Genomic DNA, 17,156 nt, shown 5'->3' with positions numbered 1-17,156 from the left:
AAAATGAAGTTTTTGAGAGCTGAAACCAATTTCAGTTTAGGTCCTTTGTTCCTCTCTAGTACCATCTAGACAATTTCCTATACTACAATTGTGTAAGTATTCTTCCTCTACACTGCAGTTTTCACCTTCAGCTGCCTTCATGAAGACATATACCTAGTCAGCATTGTTAAGTAATTGGTTTCCTCAGAACTCCATTTCAATAATACACAATGTAACTTTTCTGGCAGATGAACCTAGACAAGAGTTTGCGACTAAGGCCTTGGCTAAGAGTAAAAAAATTACTTTTCACTGGTTAAGAGTGCTCATCTACAATGACTAACATAAGAACCTGCAGTATGTGACTGATGGCAAGGCTGCTCTACAGGCTGAGAAAATTTCCTAAGATAGGCAGCATCTCCATGCAACATAAAGACTTCTGGAAGAAACCATAGCATCTCTTGACAAAAATGAGGAAGGTGATCTGCTTGAGGTTCTGTCCACAATAAGAGTGTGCTGTGAGATAAAACCTTTGAACTGCATTTCACCATTTTATTGTAATGAAAGCAGGCCTCCGAAATAGAAAGCATAGATTATTTTAATAATTTCTGAACATTTCAGATTTCAAGAATATATGTTTTCCTTTTTACTGGGGAAAAATTATCTCCGAAAGCTTTGTTTTATTATAACCAATTCAGACAGGTACTTTATCTTGTAAGGTTCTTGGAAAATAAAAACCTTAGACAAGAAAAAAAGGTACAGAAAACATCTGAATTCAAGAGATTTCATCTTTAAAAGAATGCTGTATTATATTAGTTCAAGTCATTAGATCCACACCAGTATGACAGTGGAAAGCATGAATTTTCTGAGATTGTGGAAATCTCTTTCCAATTATCTGAGTCTAGAGAGACAGGTTAGTGCCATCATGCATCTGTTCCAGTCTCCCATGAGCAGGAGAGTTGCAGAGACCAGCAGAGACCTTGACAGTAATCCCCATCAAAGTGAATCTTTGCTGTTACTGACAGTTAGACTCTAGAATATTGAGACCCACTTTGGCCATGTGTTTCTGAGCTTTCCTTTTCCTGCTGGTCTAGAAGAAGTCACTTGTCAAGATAAAGTAGGTGGCACAAGCTAACCAAGAGATGCTAAGTGCTCGTATAATGTTGTTCCTTTCTATGTTAAAAAACCCCAAATCAACAGTCCCTTTATTACAGTCTTTATTACTTACAAATACATTACATGAATTTACATACCTTTAACTGCAGGAAAAAACCCAACAAACCATCAGCTCATAAAATTAGCAACACTAATAAATACATACTTTTTGTTATAACTTACAGAGATGACAAGTCTGACCCAAATTTCAAAGTGAAGAAAAACAAATTAGAATGGGTTATACGGCAGTAATTAATTATGAAAAGGTCATTCTAAAAAGAGATACAGGCATTTAAAAATACAGAACACTTGACTTTTTATTATTAGCCTCCATCAAGCTAAAGATGTTGCCAGTCAGATCCAATACTCCTATTTACATAACAGACATTTCTTAAATCACCACAAACACTTTCACATTTCAGAATTTAGGTCATCTACTATTGCATGCAGCAAAAAAGGCCAGACTTTACATTTAAGTCATCATTACCAGAGCAAGTGAGCTTACATGAATGTTTTATACCTATTACTATTCTGTTTCAAGGTTTAGGACAGCAACACTGCTGGACACTATGAGACTAAAGTAAGATATTATCCTTAAAAGCTAGGGCAGGTCCTCATGTAGGCAAAGGTCAGGAAGAGTTGGTTCCTGTAGTCCAAATCAGTTTTGTTTGATCTTGCTCAATGTTCTCCACCGGTCTTTCAACATGACACTTGTTCGGTTGTTGAAGTTACCATGGACTAAAATTTTGGCCCAGTTACCCACTCCAAACTCCTTTATTCCCAATTTCAGCTCCAAGTCTTCTTCGTGAGTCCATCGCTAGGGCAAGAACAGAGAAAAATACCAGATATATGAACAGAGAAAGGTATTAATGTAAGAGCTTATAGCAAATATAAAAGTAGGTTTTACACAGCTCTCCAGTTATTAGAGTACAGATGTCAGAGGGGTTTTTTCAAGCACCATCTCTTGAAACTAGAGATAAATTTGTAACTGAACCTGTAGAGCTTTATGGGGGCTCCCAAAGGGGACCTATGTTGATAAAGCCTTGGGTTAATTGGAGTAACTGGATTGGAAGTAAAAAAATGTTTATAGAACATTACAAGAGCCACAAGAATTGTAAATGGCTTAATCTGAAGGCCTACAATTTAGAGCTTAGTGGAATAAAAGAAAGGCTGGTTTTCCAGAGTATGCATAAAACCTCCTCCTGCAAGTAACAGATCACTTCCAATTGTAAAATGGATAGATAGTGTTGGCTATAAAGGCAGAAGGGAACTTTAGAGAACTATGTTATGGCTCACCTTGACAACTGAAACCTTCAAAATTGTGAAGAACTGGGCAGAAAGGGAAATACAGGTGCAAAGGAATAGCCTCAACTTAAAGCCAACTAGTAGATCTGATAAGTGCAAGGAAACATGAATTACAGGGGAACAAACATCACTTAACTCTGAAAATAACATACCCAATGGAAATGTAAATCTTATGGCTGCTGTCATTACACAAATCCAAACCTTCCTGTCTGTGCACAAGGGAGGATGAGCAGTAGGAACACCCAGCCAGTATGACTGTCAGTAGCACAAAACCCACATCGATGGAAATAGAAAGAAAAAATAAATTTTTTTCTTAATCATGTGGAATCCTTCTGGGATCTTTAAAAGATTCTGCTCTTGTAAGCTTCATCAGTTCAGTCTCTGGCCAGGTGACAATTTTAAGTGCTATTCTGCATGGTTCCACTCTTCTGTAAGTTTTAAATTCCAGAAGTTGCAGTAGGGCTCAGACATGAAAGACAGGAGGGGAATCTCTAAGGGGGAAGAAGCTTAGATAACATTCAGCCTCAAAACGGTAGCAAATCAAAACTCTATCCCGGTTATTCTCCAAAAAGGGAAAAGCTGACATCTACACTAAGTGCAAGCTGAAGTATGTGAAGACCAGACCTCACATCTCAAAGCTGGATTTATTCCAGCTTAATGCAAGTATCAGGGTCTCTTCAGCAAACTCTGATCACTGACAAACCTCACTAGGCAGTGAAAGAATTACAAGTAATAGTAGTTCAACTGTATTTCTAAACAGTTAGGAACCTAAAACTTTCCAAAAGTAGTCTACCCTTTATCAAAAATACTTCCTTTTTCCAATTCTTCCTGTTCCACGGATCTTTTGCAACATTAGCAGTGAATAGCTTTTTTTTTTACTATTATTGAAAGGCCAGAGATTCCACTGGAATCATGCAGTTCATCTCATTTCAGAGCATGCCAGAAAACTTTCCTAAATAAAATCTTTATTCAAGTAACACAGTTATGCTTGACCTACAGCACCAGATAATTCAAATACTTTCATCAAAAGAGACAATCACAACCCTTGTTACTTGCAGTGATTAATTATATTTGCTGTTAAAAGACTTTTTTAGCTTGTTTTGATTTTTAATTGCTTACATTGAGCTTTTTTTTAAAAATAAATTTCTTCCATTTATTGTATAAATGAAGGGCCTGCTTTACAGGTAAAGCAGGGACTGACTCACTTTCTTTGCACTGAGGAACAGCACAGAGCAGTAACTTTCTCCTTGCCCCACTCACTGACGAGCTGTCTGTCCACTCTGGGACGGAATTTATGTAGATTCCAGCTTTGCACTGTTACAAGACTGGTTGAAAGCCTGGACATAATGCAGCACTATGCTTGAGCTCACAGCAGCACAGTGCCTGGTCCACAGCAACGTGACATCTGGCCAGCTCTGAACACCAGCAGAGCAAGCTTGAGTTTGCCAGGCAGAATGTGAAGACATTCCCTCACAAATCTAAAGATCTTGTTATTCCTTAGAGTCAGTTCTGCTCTAGTAACCTGTCTCCCTTTTGCATTATGGAACTCTGCTCTGAGTTCTCTTTCAGCTTTAAATGGAATTTTTTTCCATACAAGCCTAACTAAATTCTGAACACTCAGATTCTCAGACATATTGTTTAATTTAAATGAAGTATCATCTAGATTTTAGACAACGCAAAGGACTTGTCATATACTTACTGGATATAAAATTGAGTACAAACAGCTCCCTAAATTCTGTGACACTTGCATCCCCTAATTCAGGAATGAGAAAATAAAGTATGTGTCCTTTCAATAGCACTGCAGATTGTTCTAAGAAGCTAACTGAAAACACTGCAATGAAAGGCTGAAAATGGGCACTGAACCATTGCAATGAAATGGCATCTACAAAACAAGAGCAAACAATGCCAACATTGAATGAGGGACTGCATGGAAAAGGAAGTTCTAGAAGTCAACAGCTCTGACATTCATTGCATTCTTTCATGCATGTGGACAATTTTATAACCCAGATGATTAAGCAGAGGAGCAGATCTATTGTTTAAAAGGCCAATTATCATTGCTTTCTATAAAACATTTATGAGGTTTCAGTGGTATGGAGTAAGGCATAAATATTAGAGGGAGCAAATGCCTACAGCTTTTTTAAGTGTTGAAAGAAACAATTCTGAATCTTAAGTTTCATTTAAGTTCTTTTAAAATTTTCAATGCCACTGTCAGAGGCAGTCTCTACAAATTTAGCCTTTATATTTCAATTAAGGTTGAACTATAACGACATAATTAAGCAAACAACTCTTGTTTTTTACTAACAAGATGTGTGTGCAAGCCCTAGACCTAGACACAGTGCTTGTAGGTGACCCCATAACAGACTAGCTCAGCATAAAAATATGTGAATACAAAGGTTTCATTAGGTCTATGTCATCGTGGTCCAAATAGTTTAATTCTGGATATTGAAAACAAGTTTGATGGAAGTGTTCATGCTTACCAGCAACTGGCTAACAAGGTAACTATCCAAGTAAATGCTGGAATAAAGTAATTATGTCTTTAAAGGCAAAAAGCAAACCCAGTAAGTGCTATTTTTCTTTAAGGGCATGGATTGTATCTGCAGCTTTTAAAGAGGCTGTCAGTGATTTAATTATTCCTAAGATTTGTTAGAAAGTGAAAAACTCTTTTTAGGGGCCTAAACTTCAAAGATAGATAAGATTTCATTAGGACTTTAACCAATTTGAGGACAGCATGTAACTGAAGATTTAACCAGTGCATTAACTTCAGTAAAAATGCTTAAAGAAATACAAGTAAGTACAACTCTCCTCTAGGAAAAAACAAAACAAAAAACCCCAAAACCAAACATAAGCAGATTTGGTCTTCCCTCTTACAGGAAAAATAAAGTATCAGAATGAACACCGAAGAAATGAAACAGCTCACATCAAAATGGATGTGTGATGATAACTTGCACTGTTATCTAAACAGAAAGACTCCATATTGCTTCCTAAGAGATATTATGAAGAAGAATCCAGCAATGGCAATACATTTACTTAATGTTAATTTCTTCAGTTATATCTTGATACAATGCTGAACACTTATGAAGGAAAATTTGCTATAAACAAAAATTAGCTTGAAAGATCCCAAAATCAAATCAACTTCAAATTGCACTCTACTAAGGCATACACTTCCGTACTTCCCACCAATGGGAATTCTTGCATTAGTGAACTCAGTAGAGTTATTTTAAAGTAATTCAATGAAGTAGGCTTACCCATGAAGAAAGCACAAAGGACCATTTAAAATGTAGCATTATATGAAGACCCTACCATTTGGTTTATAAAAAGTAGAGTAGTTTCCCAAGTAAATATGTTTTTACATCACATAAACAAAGTAGCGAATTATAAAATTGCTAAATCTTTAGCCTTCTAAGCTGGAAAACAAGTTGCCTCTGATATTTGCTCAAAATTCTCACAGGCAAATGGCATCCTGAATTCTTTAATCCAAACTGTGGAAAGAATTTTTTATTTCACACTATGCTTTGGTAACAGTGTATTTCAACAAATATAAGGCTTGGAAGCATTAGCAACAATATGAGACAGTAAAAATATGTTATTTTCCTGTCTTTAAAAAGGACTGTAACAATTTCAGGAACTGCAGCACTTGAGTAATCTACAGAATCTTAACTCTAAGCACTAGATTTAAAAAATAGATTAAATAAAGCTGAGAAAAAAAATTCTGTGCGTGCAGATTCATTTAATCTCTGTTTAGAAGAATAGGTACAAACCTGTCTTCTTCGGCTACATGTCAAAGAAACTTCATTTTTTCCCACATTATCCATATTGTCAAGACCTAGAAGACAGTTAATATAAATCCAGAACAATGAGTAGTCAACATCATGGCAGCAGCTTTGCATTTTACCATTTACACATGACAAGAATGTACCACTATTTTGATATGCTTAGACAGATTGGGAATATTTCAGCGTCTGTTTACATGTAAGTATACATATATACATGAATATACAGCCATAGTCCAAGGGCTTCAAAATTGGGCTATTCAAAAAACCTACCATATTTTCTAGACAATAGAGCTCACAGAAGAATTATATTTTAAACACTTAGGTAGAAATTTGTACATAATAAAACACCTCATTTTGGTAAAAACATTTTTACTATATGCACTACTATCATTTTTACAAAGTGAGAAGGGGAAGTAACAATCAATCAATCAAAGCTATGATTCTTTGTATACAAATTCCATAATTTCCAAGTACATGTATCAGGTTTTAACTGTGGCAAGCATTCAAAGAACCTTAAAGAGTTTGTCCTTCCATTTACAACATGACCACACGCTGGAACTATATAATTATCTCTAATGGTCTTAACTTACCTATAAGTGTTATATTATCTGTGGTGTTAGGTTTTTAAGAAGTAATACCAGGAAAATGCACAAACATCCTGGCTTTCTGCATTTTACAGTACAATTTGTTTTTCCAATCAGCTAACTTCTTTAGTTCCTTCCCAATCAAGTTATCTAGCACAGAATTCAGAAAAATGAGTTTCAGTACTCCTCTGCAGCTTTTTTTTGCACAGAATACCATAAGTCCCATAAACCAACCAAGCTAAAAAGAAAATAGTATATAATTTTGCAAAATTAGTTGTTAGAGAACCTTAAGCCACTTCACAGCTTCCTAAATATGGCAAACACCAAACCCGCATTTGTGCAGAAACCAGACACAACAGCCACAACGTTTCTGCATTAATCCAAACACATTGGATAGCAGTTAGAAATAAGTGTTTGATATGACTGTTTTGAAAGTGTAAAAATAAACTAATACTCACTCTGAAGAACTCTTTTCTTTTCGGGTTTCTGTCCTGAACATCTCCTGTAAAGAACACAGATCTGAAGTAAAAATACAAAGAACTTGATGAAAAGTCTGTGACCAGAGCAACAACAACAAAAATTTTTACCTTACTGTGGGGTTTATGTTTCCAGATGACTGACTTGTGATATACTGTTCCTCTTTCAGCAATCTTGAAGAGAAAAGACAAAAAAATTATCTCCTAGGCAGCAACTTGTAATTTATATGATTCAACAATATTTAAATGAGAGAAAATCCTAAGACTTCTCTACAGAAGTGGCATACGATTACTAACTGCAGCAATGCATTCACCATCTTAACCATGCCTCCCTACACCTGGAGGAGAAATACAGAATCTGCTGAGCTGCAGTCTGTGAGTCCCTTGTGGGACCCACAGGGATCACTGAGTTCAGCTTTTAGCCCTGCACAGGCATCCCCAGGAGTCACACCATGAGCCTGAGACTACTGTGCAAACCCTGCCAGATTTGGTGCTGTGACCACTTCCCTGGGTAGCCTGTTCCCAAGACATTTAAGTTGATGATAAGAGGCATTTTGCACTTCTGTGTTTTCATTAGCAGTTATTTCCATAGGTTTTTTTGAATTAGTCTGTCATCATATCTCAGATGTGTCAGGAGTTTCCTTTTTAAAAAAATAAATTTAAAAATCTTACAGCTTGTCTTCCTCTATACCGCCTGCATCCACCAATTTTCTTAACTAAATGACGCCAAGTATTACAAGTACAAAAATGAAGAAATACAGACTCTATCCCAGTTAAGACTGCAACTTATTCTCCCTGAAAAACAAGTGGTGATAAAACTAGAATATTAGCATTTTTCCAAAATAATCATGTAATTGTTCTGAAGGTTTGCACTCTCAGAATCATGAAGCAACACTATTTCCCTTCACACTAGTATCATTAAGGGGTCAGCTGTAAGAAAAATGTAAGACTGACTCTACTTCCTTATTATTTTTCTTCTTGAGATGACCTATAGCCTGAAATTAGAACTAATAGGAGTTCAATCAAACATTAAAAAAGCAAAGTCTTTTTTGTGTTTTTATTATTATAGACTGACAGCTGTTTAAACTGCAAATTGTGCAACCTCACAAATAATTAAACTTAATGACAAGCTATTTGATGCAAATGCCAAAAGCAACAACCACAGAAGAGCACAAATTAAAAAAAAAAAAATAGGGAATGAACTTGTAGCTAATTTTCTGTCGGACAACAGTTTGGAATTTAATGTCCCTCCTTCTACCTACTTTTTGGTCTACAAGTTTCATGTTACTGTCTAAGTACATCCCTTAGCAGTATAATAATTAATACAAACCTTTTTTTTGCTTTCAAATCACTTTTGTCGTTTTCATTGTCTTCCACAGGTCTGTCTTGCAATGTTGTTGTTCCCAACCCTTTAGATGCCACATGTTTTGTGGCTTCCTGTGAGAAATGGAATTGATAGCTTAAAATTAAAGCCAAGCAGTTCCTAGATAGGACTTTGTACTAAGATTAATATGTATACTTTTTATTAGAATTAGCAGTGCTTATGTGACAGACATTTCAGAGATATTAACATAAAACTAAGTGGCTTCAAAACAACTTTAGCGTGTTAAATTGAGATCCAAAAAGATCTTTATCAACTAATAACTTGGAGAAATTTTAGTCATAGCTTCAATTGATTTTTATATGGACACAAAGAAATACAACAAATAGTTCCATAATGAGTGATCTTAAAAATGTGTGAAGTAAATTGCTGAACTTAACTAACACTGCAAATACTATCAAAGTACTCCAAAGCCTGTTTTTACAACCAGGTTAGAAACTAAAACTGACAGACGTCAAGTTATGTAGTTCTGTAGCACATGACAGGACAAAGCATACATGTAACATGTTAAAAAAACATGGCTAAGCAGACCCTAATATAACCTTTTTTGCACTGGTAGAAAAACATTTCTAACATTCCATTCAAACTTTTAGCCACAAACTAAGATTATTTATCCACCATTGCCAAGAAAAGGAGGTAGTAATTCAGTACTCCTTACAGAGTACTTAAAAAGGAGCTTCCCACACTGAATAAAGATGGGACAAGCCTCTTAAAAGTGTCTGTAGTGGTAGGATAAGGGTTAATGATTTTAAACTATAAGATGGTAGATTGGGACTAGATATAAGGACGAATCTTGTTTTGTTTATGATGAGAGTGGCAAAACATGGAACAGGCTGCTGAGCGAGCTGGTTGATGCCTGATCCTTGAAAACCTTCAAGGCCACGTTGAATACGGCTCTAAACAACCTGATCTAATTGAAGATGTTCCTGTTTATTGCAAGGGGGTTGGACTAAACTACCTTTAAAGGTTTCTTCCAATCAAAACTATTCTATGATTATACTTCTACATCTGGCACTACAGCAAAGAGAAATTAACAGCTAAAGCTAGAGTGTTCTTTTGAAAGAGAAGACAGGGTACACTGCTGGGAAACCTGTGTGCTACACGGAAGTGGGAATTCTTCACAAAGTTGTCTCATCCCTGTGCCAGAATAACTCTGCTCAAAGCAAGATTTCAATGTGGGTGCCGACAGTAGGACAAATGTGCAGGCACTGGGGGTGCAGGCAGTGAGGGCCTTAGGCATGCTAGAATGGAGTTCTGGGCCTTCTCCAACACCTCCAAGCCTCCACTTCCTCTTAGACTCAAAGAAATAGCTTTGAAAAATAAACTTGAAAACTGACAGTCAAGTGAAACCATTAAAAGGTATTCCTTCTATTATACTTCGAATGTATTTAATAAGTTGTCTAGTCTCTCTGGTAAGAAAAATGAAAAACACAAAGGAACTTCAGGATTGTTTATTTAAAATTTGCTTCTGTATTACCTTTAGACGTCTGTGCTTTTGTAATTGAATAATTCAATATTCTTTTATACGAAGTAAACATAAGAGAAATTCTTTACAATCCTCCTGAAGATGAACTGAAGAAGGAATGTTGTCCTTGCCAATTTTAAATCACTTTTGAGCAAGACTGTTTGTAAGGAACATTTGTATTTACAGGAAAAGAGCAATAATAGTTTTATATCTTCTAATTCCTCTGAATTTCCTAAAGCTTTTAGCCAAATTAACAGCTCTTGATTTTTATTTTTAGTATGAGAAGTCATGTAGGCTTAAGTAAAAGAAGCATTACATATAAAGCTATGTTTTTTAAGGAGTCCCATATCAGAACTACTTCTCTTAAACAGATCTTGTTTTAATTATGGTATTTTCCTAACTATTTCTCTAATCAAAACACTTGCAGGAAAAACATTCATAGAAGATATTTTAGAGGAGTCTCTTTCCTACTAATTTTCTCCAAGACATAGTAATTAAAACAAAAAAGTTGAGTATAAGACAATCCAAAAGAAGGTAAAGTTTCCTTTTCATCTAATACAGTAACTGAATATTGCCTAAACAACTCCCTTGAAAGGATAAATATATTTAATTGTATCAGGTAACTTTTTTCAAAAGTTTTTAAAATGCTTTCAACATACCTGTATTAAGAAGTTAGTTTCGCTTTCTTTCATGAAAAGTTTAATGTAAGACTTGACTTTGCTTATCAAACGACTATAACTGAAGCTTTGGAGAAGAGGAACATATGGATCCTTGGTTTTAATTATAGTCGCCAGCTTCATCCTTAAAGGCTAAGAAAAGCACAGCTTTAAACAACACAAATCCTACAGTGAACTTGGTATCTATGCTGCTGAACACTAATCAGAGGTGACAGAGTCCACTACAATGGAAATCAGCAAACTGGCTGTTAGTAGTCAGCACTGTCAAATTTCCAGAATTTGTAGTGCCATCTCACTCCTCATATGAAGTGGAAGAGGGGATGAAGAACAACTGCTGCTAAAAGCATTTTACTCCCACAAATCATCCAGTATTTCTACCAATCTCCTAGCCACAAGTTTCGTTTTGTGTTTTAAAGTGACATAGGTGTGAAAGTGACTGCATAGACAATAATGAGACTGAAGTTATGCAGGTAGGATTTGCTAGCTTTGCAAACAGACTCCCCTCTTTCTCCTCTGAAAATTAAGAACTTTTAATGCAATTTAAGCAAGTTACTACCTTATCTGATTCAGAGTCTGTGAACAGCCTTTCAAGAACTTCAGCAGCTTCCTTGAAATATCTGTTTTCCATATGGACTGCTACAATCTACAAGAAATATAAATGCAAGATATGACTACATACTTTCCACCTGAGATTCAGAAAAAAACAAGAGAATTCACAGTTCTACAGTTTCCTAAGACTCCCAAAATTCAGATGATTATATATTTAAGGGTTACTGACACTTGCCTACTTCTAACAGCTAGTTCTGAAATTAGTTTTAAAATTTATTTCAACTGATTTTTCAGATTGGCAGCTTTTGAAACAAATTTGAGCTGGTACAAACAGGAACCATATGACATGGAAAACGGTACCCTCTACAGCTCTATTTACTCTGTACTAAAACTGAAAGTTTAGTTCAGTCTGCTAATAGCCCAAACTTTTTGTAAAGGGGGCTGTGTTTTAGCAGGATAGAATTTTTAAGGTTGGAAAAAAACTTTAAGGTCATCAAGTTCAATATCTACCTAGCACCCACCACCAGGTTCACCATTAAACCATGTCTTCAAGTGCCATATCCACATTTTTTTCAAACACTTCCAGGGATAGTGTCTCCACCACTTCCCTGGGCAGTTTGTTCCAATGCTGAGCAGCCCTTTGTGTGAAAAAGTTTCTTATACCCTATCTAAACCTCCCTTGGCACAACTTGAGGCCGCTTCCCTTTGTCCTGTCACTAGTCACCTGGGAGTGAAGACCAATCTCTACATGGCTACAACCTCCTTTCAGGCAGCTGTAGAGTGATAAGAGAAGCTCTCCCCGAGCGTCCTTTTCTCCAGGCTAAACACTCCCAGCTCCCTCTGCTGGTCCTTGCAAGGCTTGTGCTCCAGACCCTTCACCAGCTCCATTGCTCTTCTCTGGACACTCTCCCAGCACCTCAAAGTCTTGCTCATCCTGAGGGGCCCAGAACTGAACACAGGATTCGAGGTGTGGCCTCACCACTGCTGAACATAGGGGACAATCACTGCCCTGGTCCTGAAGGCCACACTGTTCTAGATACCAGCCAGGATGCCATTGGCCTTCTTGGCCATCTGGGCACATGCTGGGTCCTGTTTAGCTGTTTCTGACCAGCATCCCCAGGTCTTTTCCTGCCAGGCAGCTTTCCAGCTACTCATTGCCAATGAGCAGGTAGCATCCTGAAGCATTGTGAGTCACACAGACCTGAATTTGAATCAAGCGACGAATATCTTCATGAAGTTTTGCCAGTTTAATTTCTTCCCTTTCAAGTAAAGTCCAGAAAGACAGAGCAGATTCCAAAGGTGAAATTCTTTGATCATCTTCAAACTGTAATCCTTAGAGGGGAAAAAAAACCAGAGTACTTATAAAAATTAAAGGATAAAGTTAAATAGGTTACATTATTTATATGCTGTGAAGTATTACATAATTTCAACCCATTTTTTCATCAATTTTTAGGTGTGTTTAAGAAACCTGAAGCAACTGTCTTCTTTTCAGAGAGACTGGTTCTTCCTACTCTTGCTAATAACATTAATTCTGCATTTTCAAGGGGTATTATGTCAGCTAATCATTGTTCACTTAAAATGCCACTTGCAATTAGGTATTTGAACTGGCATTAATAATACATTAAACTTAGCATCAGATATCACAACATTTGATATTGATATAATTAATTCTGTAATATAATCACCATGCTAAGTAGTTTGGGGTTTTTTTCCTGAATCTATCACTATTCCCATGTCTTAACTTTTTGTTGTATTTGAAGTGCTTAAAGCAAGAGGGAAACTCAAATAGTTCTACACAGAAACATCACTGAAAAAGAAGCAACCTCCCATGCCAGTGTACTGCTGTGCCAACACCAAGGTTTGTGCAAACTCCCAGCACAGGATCAGTGACCAGTTCTGGCAGAAATCTAGCCTAGCCAAATATTCATCCCCTTAACAGTTTCCCAGTCTGGTCATTGCACACCTGCACAAGTGTGTGTGCCAATGCAACAGACCAGGAGGAGCTGGCAGGTGCACAAATGCTTTTTTCCTATGGCACTGCCAGCTTAATTCAAGAAGTTCACTGAACTACAGCTTCACTTATGCCTTCATTTTATGGTATCAGCAGAATCTCTCTTAACTTTTTCCTTTCATTAAATATTTTTCAGATAGGTCTGAAAATTTACACAATGCTGAAGAGAAAAACTATTTTATACTTGCTACAATGTCAAACAGTGAAACGTCAAACGGTGTTATATGCATATATACACATAACTAAAACAAAAACACCTGTTCTCTAATTATTGTCTCAATCAAGTAACATGACACTTCATATTGTTTAATAGTAATAGTAAATAATAAACCCAAAGTATTTAGCTTAGAGAGCTGAAACAGCCTACTCTGTGAAATCAGTGGAGATCAAATATTTTAATAACTAGAAAAATTAGGAAATCTACCATGTATTAGCTTTCCATGTACATTGTGCAGATACACCTAATGTAACATCTACTACACACAAGCAATCTTCCTCACCACACAGATCATTCTCTACAGATAAGATAAAAACACAATGAAGCCATATTCTCAAGTGTTATATACAATAATATAATTTAGAGCATTAGCACAAAAATTTCATAATTTGTATACTATTTTAAATAATTTGATGAACTATTTTAAATATTAGAATTTGATTCTCAAGCTAAACTAAATCAGGATGACATAACACCTGATAAGTAATACAACAAATTTAATTATACAATTAAATTTGTATAAAAACAAGATTTTGTGGCATTGCTAGGCTAGAATACACTTTTTTCTTCCATGCTCATGTTTTTAAGACTGCTTCTGAAGTTTATAAATTCCATACAGTTTTATCAAACAGTGGAAAAGAAGTTAAAGTCTTCCAGAAACTCAAACAAAATCATCTTGGCTAAACCAACAAGTTGCAAATGCAGCCAAACAGAAGATATGGTAGTGAATAAGAATCCCAAGGACTTCCTGCCAGCTGAAAGTCTTACAGTCTTCTGTAGGAAACATGGACAGACATCCATATTCTCATTCCTGCTGTCTGTCCTACTTTAAACTCTACAGTTAAATGTCCAGAAAAGAAAACATATTCTGAGTTTTAAACTTGCTCACTAAGAGCTAGTCAGTCCTTTCCAGTATATTTCTTGGGTGATGTTACTCTGACAAAAGAAACCTGGTAATTTAAGAAGTATATGGTCATTCAAAGTCCATGGAGCTAAGTCAGTCAGCACAGAGTGACACCAGTCCTGCAGACAGCTCAGTCACATGTGTGATAAAGATAGTCCAAAATGTGAAATTTATTAATTTATATACACATATTAAAAATATATATAGATATGCACAGTAAAGCTTATGTGAAAACATACCTAATCTACCTCTGTGAAAGTTCATGCAACTATTTTTAAACAATTGAAAAAAAGAACCTGAGTATTTACCAAGGCTTTTTCCTTGTGCAATTCTTATCAAAAGCTGGCACAGATATACTGTTTTTTTCTGATGTGGAGGTATTTGGGAGAGGCCATTAATAAGAGCTAGAAAAGAAGAGAAAAGTTAAGTCAGTCTTGTTCCAGCACTGCCACAGTGTGGCTAGACATATACTAGACAGTGTGTTATCAGATTTCACTAAATTTCTAATTCCTTTAGAAACCAATGAAGCACACTTAATTAGTATTCTTCCATGCAAAAACAACTGAAATAATATTTAAAAGCTTGACCAGAAGAAAATATAATTTTCTAAAGCAACAGCAGAATTAATCACAGGTTTATATTTATCCAATTCAAAGACCATAGTATCAAATTTAGGGTTTTTTTTGGTAAGAAGGTTACTACAAAGGACAGCTGTCTGCTCCAAAGAACACTTCCAGAGAATGCCCATAAATCAGGAGCCCTTGGCAGACTGGTAACACATGTTGCTATAGCAACTCAAAGAACTAAAGCAGTAAAAGCTACATGGAAAGCTTACTCAGAAATGTAAATTTACAAGGGAAATCCTCCTTGCAATGTTGGAAGGTCACAAGGATTACCACATGTTTTAAAATGGGAACTATCGTGAGTTTATTCCCATTGCACAGGTTACTGTGAATTTCTGATGCTAATGTGCTGGGTATAGTAATTAATCTTCACAGCATAATACAGAACCACACAAAATGAAAAGTGAATACCAGAATAGTTGCGTTTCAAAGGAGCTGCTGGGTATCACTTGGAACCACTGCTTGGCTACCTTTCTGCACTTATTTCAGTTCAAATTCGCTTTCTTGTTGACAGTCAATCATTATTTCTGTCGTGGCTCCCTTTGACACATGCAAGAATAATAGTTCTGTGTTTCTATGGAAAAAATACACCCACTTTTCTATTACAGTCTTATGACTGTGCTTAACTTTTCCCAAAGACTGTTACAATATTGACTTTATAATCTTAGAGGGCCAAACTCTTTCCTCTGTTGCTGAACAGAGTAGAAACAAATTCAAAATATTCTACTACTTCTTATTTCTATATGACTTTGAATTCCGTACAATTTAATTAATAATTTCTACTAATATACTCAGTCTTCCCAGTTCTTCTCAGGAAATATTTTCAATCTGCTTTTGCATTGACAGTATCTGCTTTCCACCCTCACGAAACTTCAGTGCAATTCTCCTGCTGAATTGCCGTCCAAAGGCCACACATCGAGAAGGAATATAAATAATTTAATCTATCAGCCCCCCATTCAAAGTACTTCATTTAAGTTATCATTAGATTTCTTACCTCTTATCATATCCCATATCAATCTACTGAGTAATCATTCTGCATGCCATTGAATTCTATTATTTACAGAGGTTTAAACAAGTCATATTACTACGTTCACTTGAGTCAAGAACGTATACACAGACAAAATGTACATGTTAGATCCCCAGGGCTCTAACCTGGTATCCTCAGGAAAACTGCTTCTTGCAGAAGAAAGCATCATAAATCCATCAAACTTATATGAGACTTAGACATTTACTTCTAGTTGTCAGCCACTCTCACTCTATAGTTTATTTCTCATTTTAAATAGATATTTTTCCATTCAAAATCCAGCCACCAGACTTCATTTCATCTCATCTCCGTCTGCCAGACTACAGCACTGCTGTATTGCCACCGTGTGCGAGTGCTGCCGATACCACCCGAGCCCTCCACAGGCTCCCCGGTCCCGGGGATCTCCTGAGGCCCCTGGAAGAGCTGAGCGTCACCCCCAGCGCTGCTGACCACGGTTCTCGACAGGCTACGAGTGTTTTAGCGCTCCCACCCTCCGGCGTGCTGGAGGCAGCTGCCCCTCAGGCCCCGCCGGACTCGCTGCCCCGGGAGCGGCTGAGCGAGAGCCCCGACCCGCCGCCGCCCCTCACCCTGCGCAACGTCCCTCCACCGCCAGAACTCCTCCCCGCTCTGCTCCGCGAAGTGCCAGCACAGGCAGGAGCAGGCGAACTCCAGCATCCATTCCGCGGCCATGGCTTCCACGGCCACCGGCGGGGCCGAGCTGACGGAGCTGCTGACGGAGCTGCTGCTGCCTCCGTCCGCGGCTCCCGGCGCGCCCTCAGCCACCGTCGCCATCTTCAAACCGCGCGCTAACGGCTGCGAGCCCTGCCCTTCGTCGACCCTCAGCCAATCAGAGCGATCGCTCCGCTCTGTATCCAATCAGCATAGCCGTTTCTCCCAGCCCCTCCCTACTCGCCGAGCCGCAACCAATCAGCGCGGCCGCCCCTCACGGCCCCGGCTTTCGTCACCGTGCGCTTGTTTTGGTCTAGAAATGCCCTTTGGTGCGGGTGGGGGAGAGTTGCGGGAGCCCTGTCCCATG

At 37.4% G+C, this 17,156-nt stretch overlaps 1 protein-coding gene across 2 annotated transcripts; it reads right to left on the bottom strand.

The window, feature by feature from the left end:
- Nucleotides 1–1,176: 1,176 nt before the first annotated feature.
- On the bottom strand, nucleotides 1,177–16,915 carry TERF1 (telomeric repeat binding factor 1). Of its 2 annotated transcripts, XM_014883497.2 has the most exons (10): nucleotides 16,708–16,915; nucleotides 14,782–14,877; nucleotides 12,543–12,673; nucleotides 11,349–11,435; nucleotides 10,775–10,924; nucleotides 8,600–8,706; nucleotides 7,381–7,443; nucleotides 7,252–7,295; nucleotides 6,195–6,259; nucleotides 1,177–1,948 (listed from the first exon to the last, which is right to left on the bottom strand). In XM_014883497.2, the coding sequence occupies exons 1-10, from the start codon at nucleotides 16,910–16,912 to the stop codon at nucleotides 1,790–1,792; spliced, it is 1,107 nt and encodes a 368-aa protein (XP_014738983.1). In that variant the 5' UTR covers nucleotides 16,913–16,915; the 3' UTR covers nucleotides 1,177–1,789. The 2 variants fall into 2 exon arrangements, with proteins under 2 accessions (XP_014738983.1, XP_088032337.1); XM_088176211.1 differs by lacking the exon at nucleotides 10,775–10,924.
- Between the last annotated feature and the right edge of the window lie 241 nt (nucleotides 16,916–17,156).

This window comes from Sturnus vulgaris, chromosome 1, assembly GCF_052056855.1.
Source record: "Sturnus vulgaris isolate bStuVul1 chromosome 1, bStuVul1.hap1, whole genome shotgun sequence".
NCBI classification, from domain to species: domain Eukaryota; kingdom Metazoa; phylum Chordata; class Aves; order Passeriformes; family Sturnidae; genus Sturnus; species Sturnus vulgaris.
The sequence above is the reverse complement of the archived record's forward strand: the minus strand, read 5'-3'. Positions and strand labels throughout refer to the sequence as shown.

What these genes read in the sequence shown, in the direction of transcription:
- TERF1 (XM_014883497.2), bottom strand. Translation starts at nt 16,912, where the DNA reads ATGGCGACGGTGGCTGAGGGCGCGCCGGGAGCCGCGGACGGAGGCAGC. An exon ending in GTGGAGGGACGTTGCGCAGG is followed by an intron (nt 14,878 to 16,707) that starts GTGAGGGGCGGC and finishes CTTCTTTTCTAG; the next exon opens with CTCTTATTAATGGCCTCTCC. An exon ending in CAGACTCTGAATCAGATAAG is followed by an intron (nt 10,925 to 11,348) that starts GTAGTAACTTGC and finishes TGCTTTTCTTAG; the next exon opens with CCTTTAAGGATGAAGCTGGC.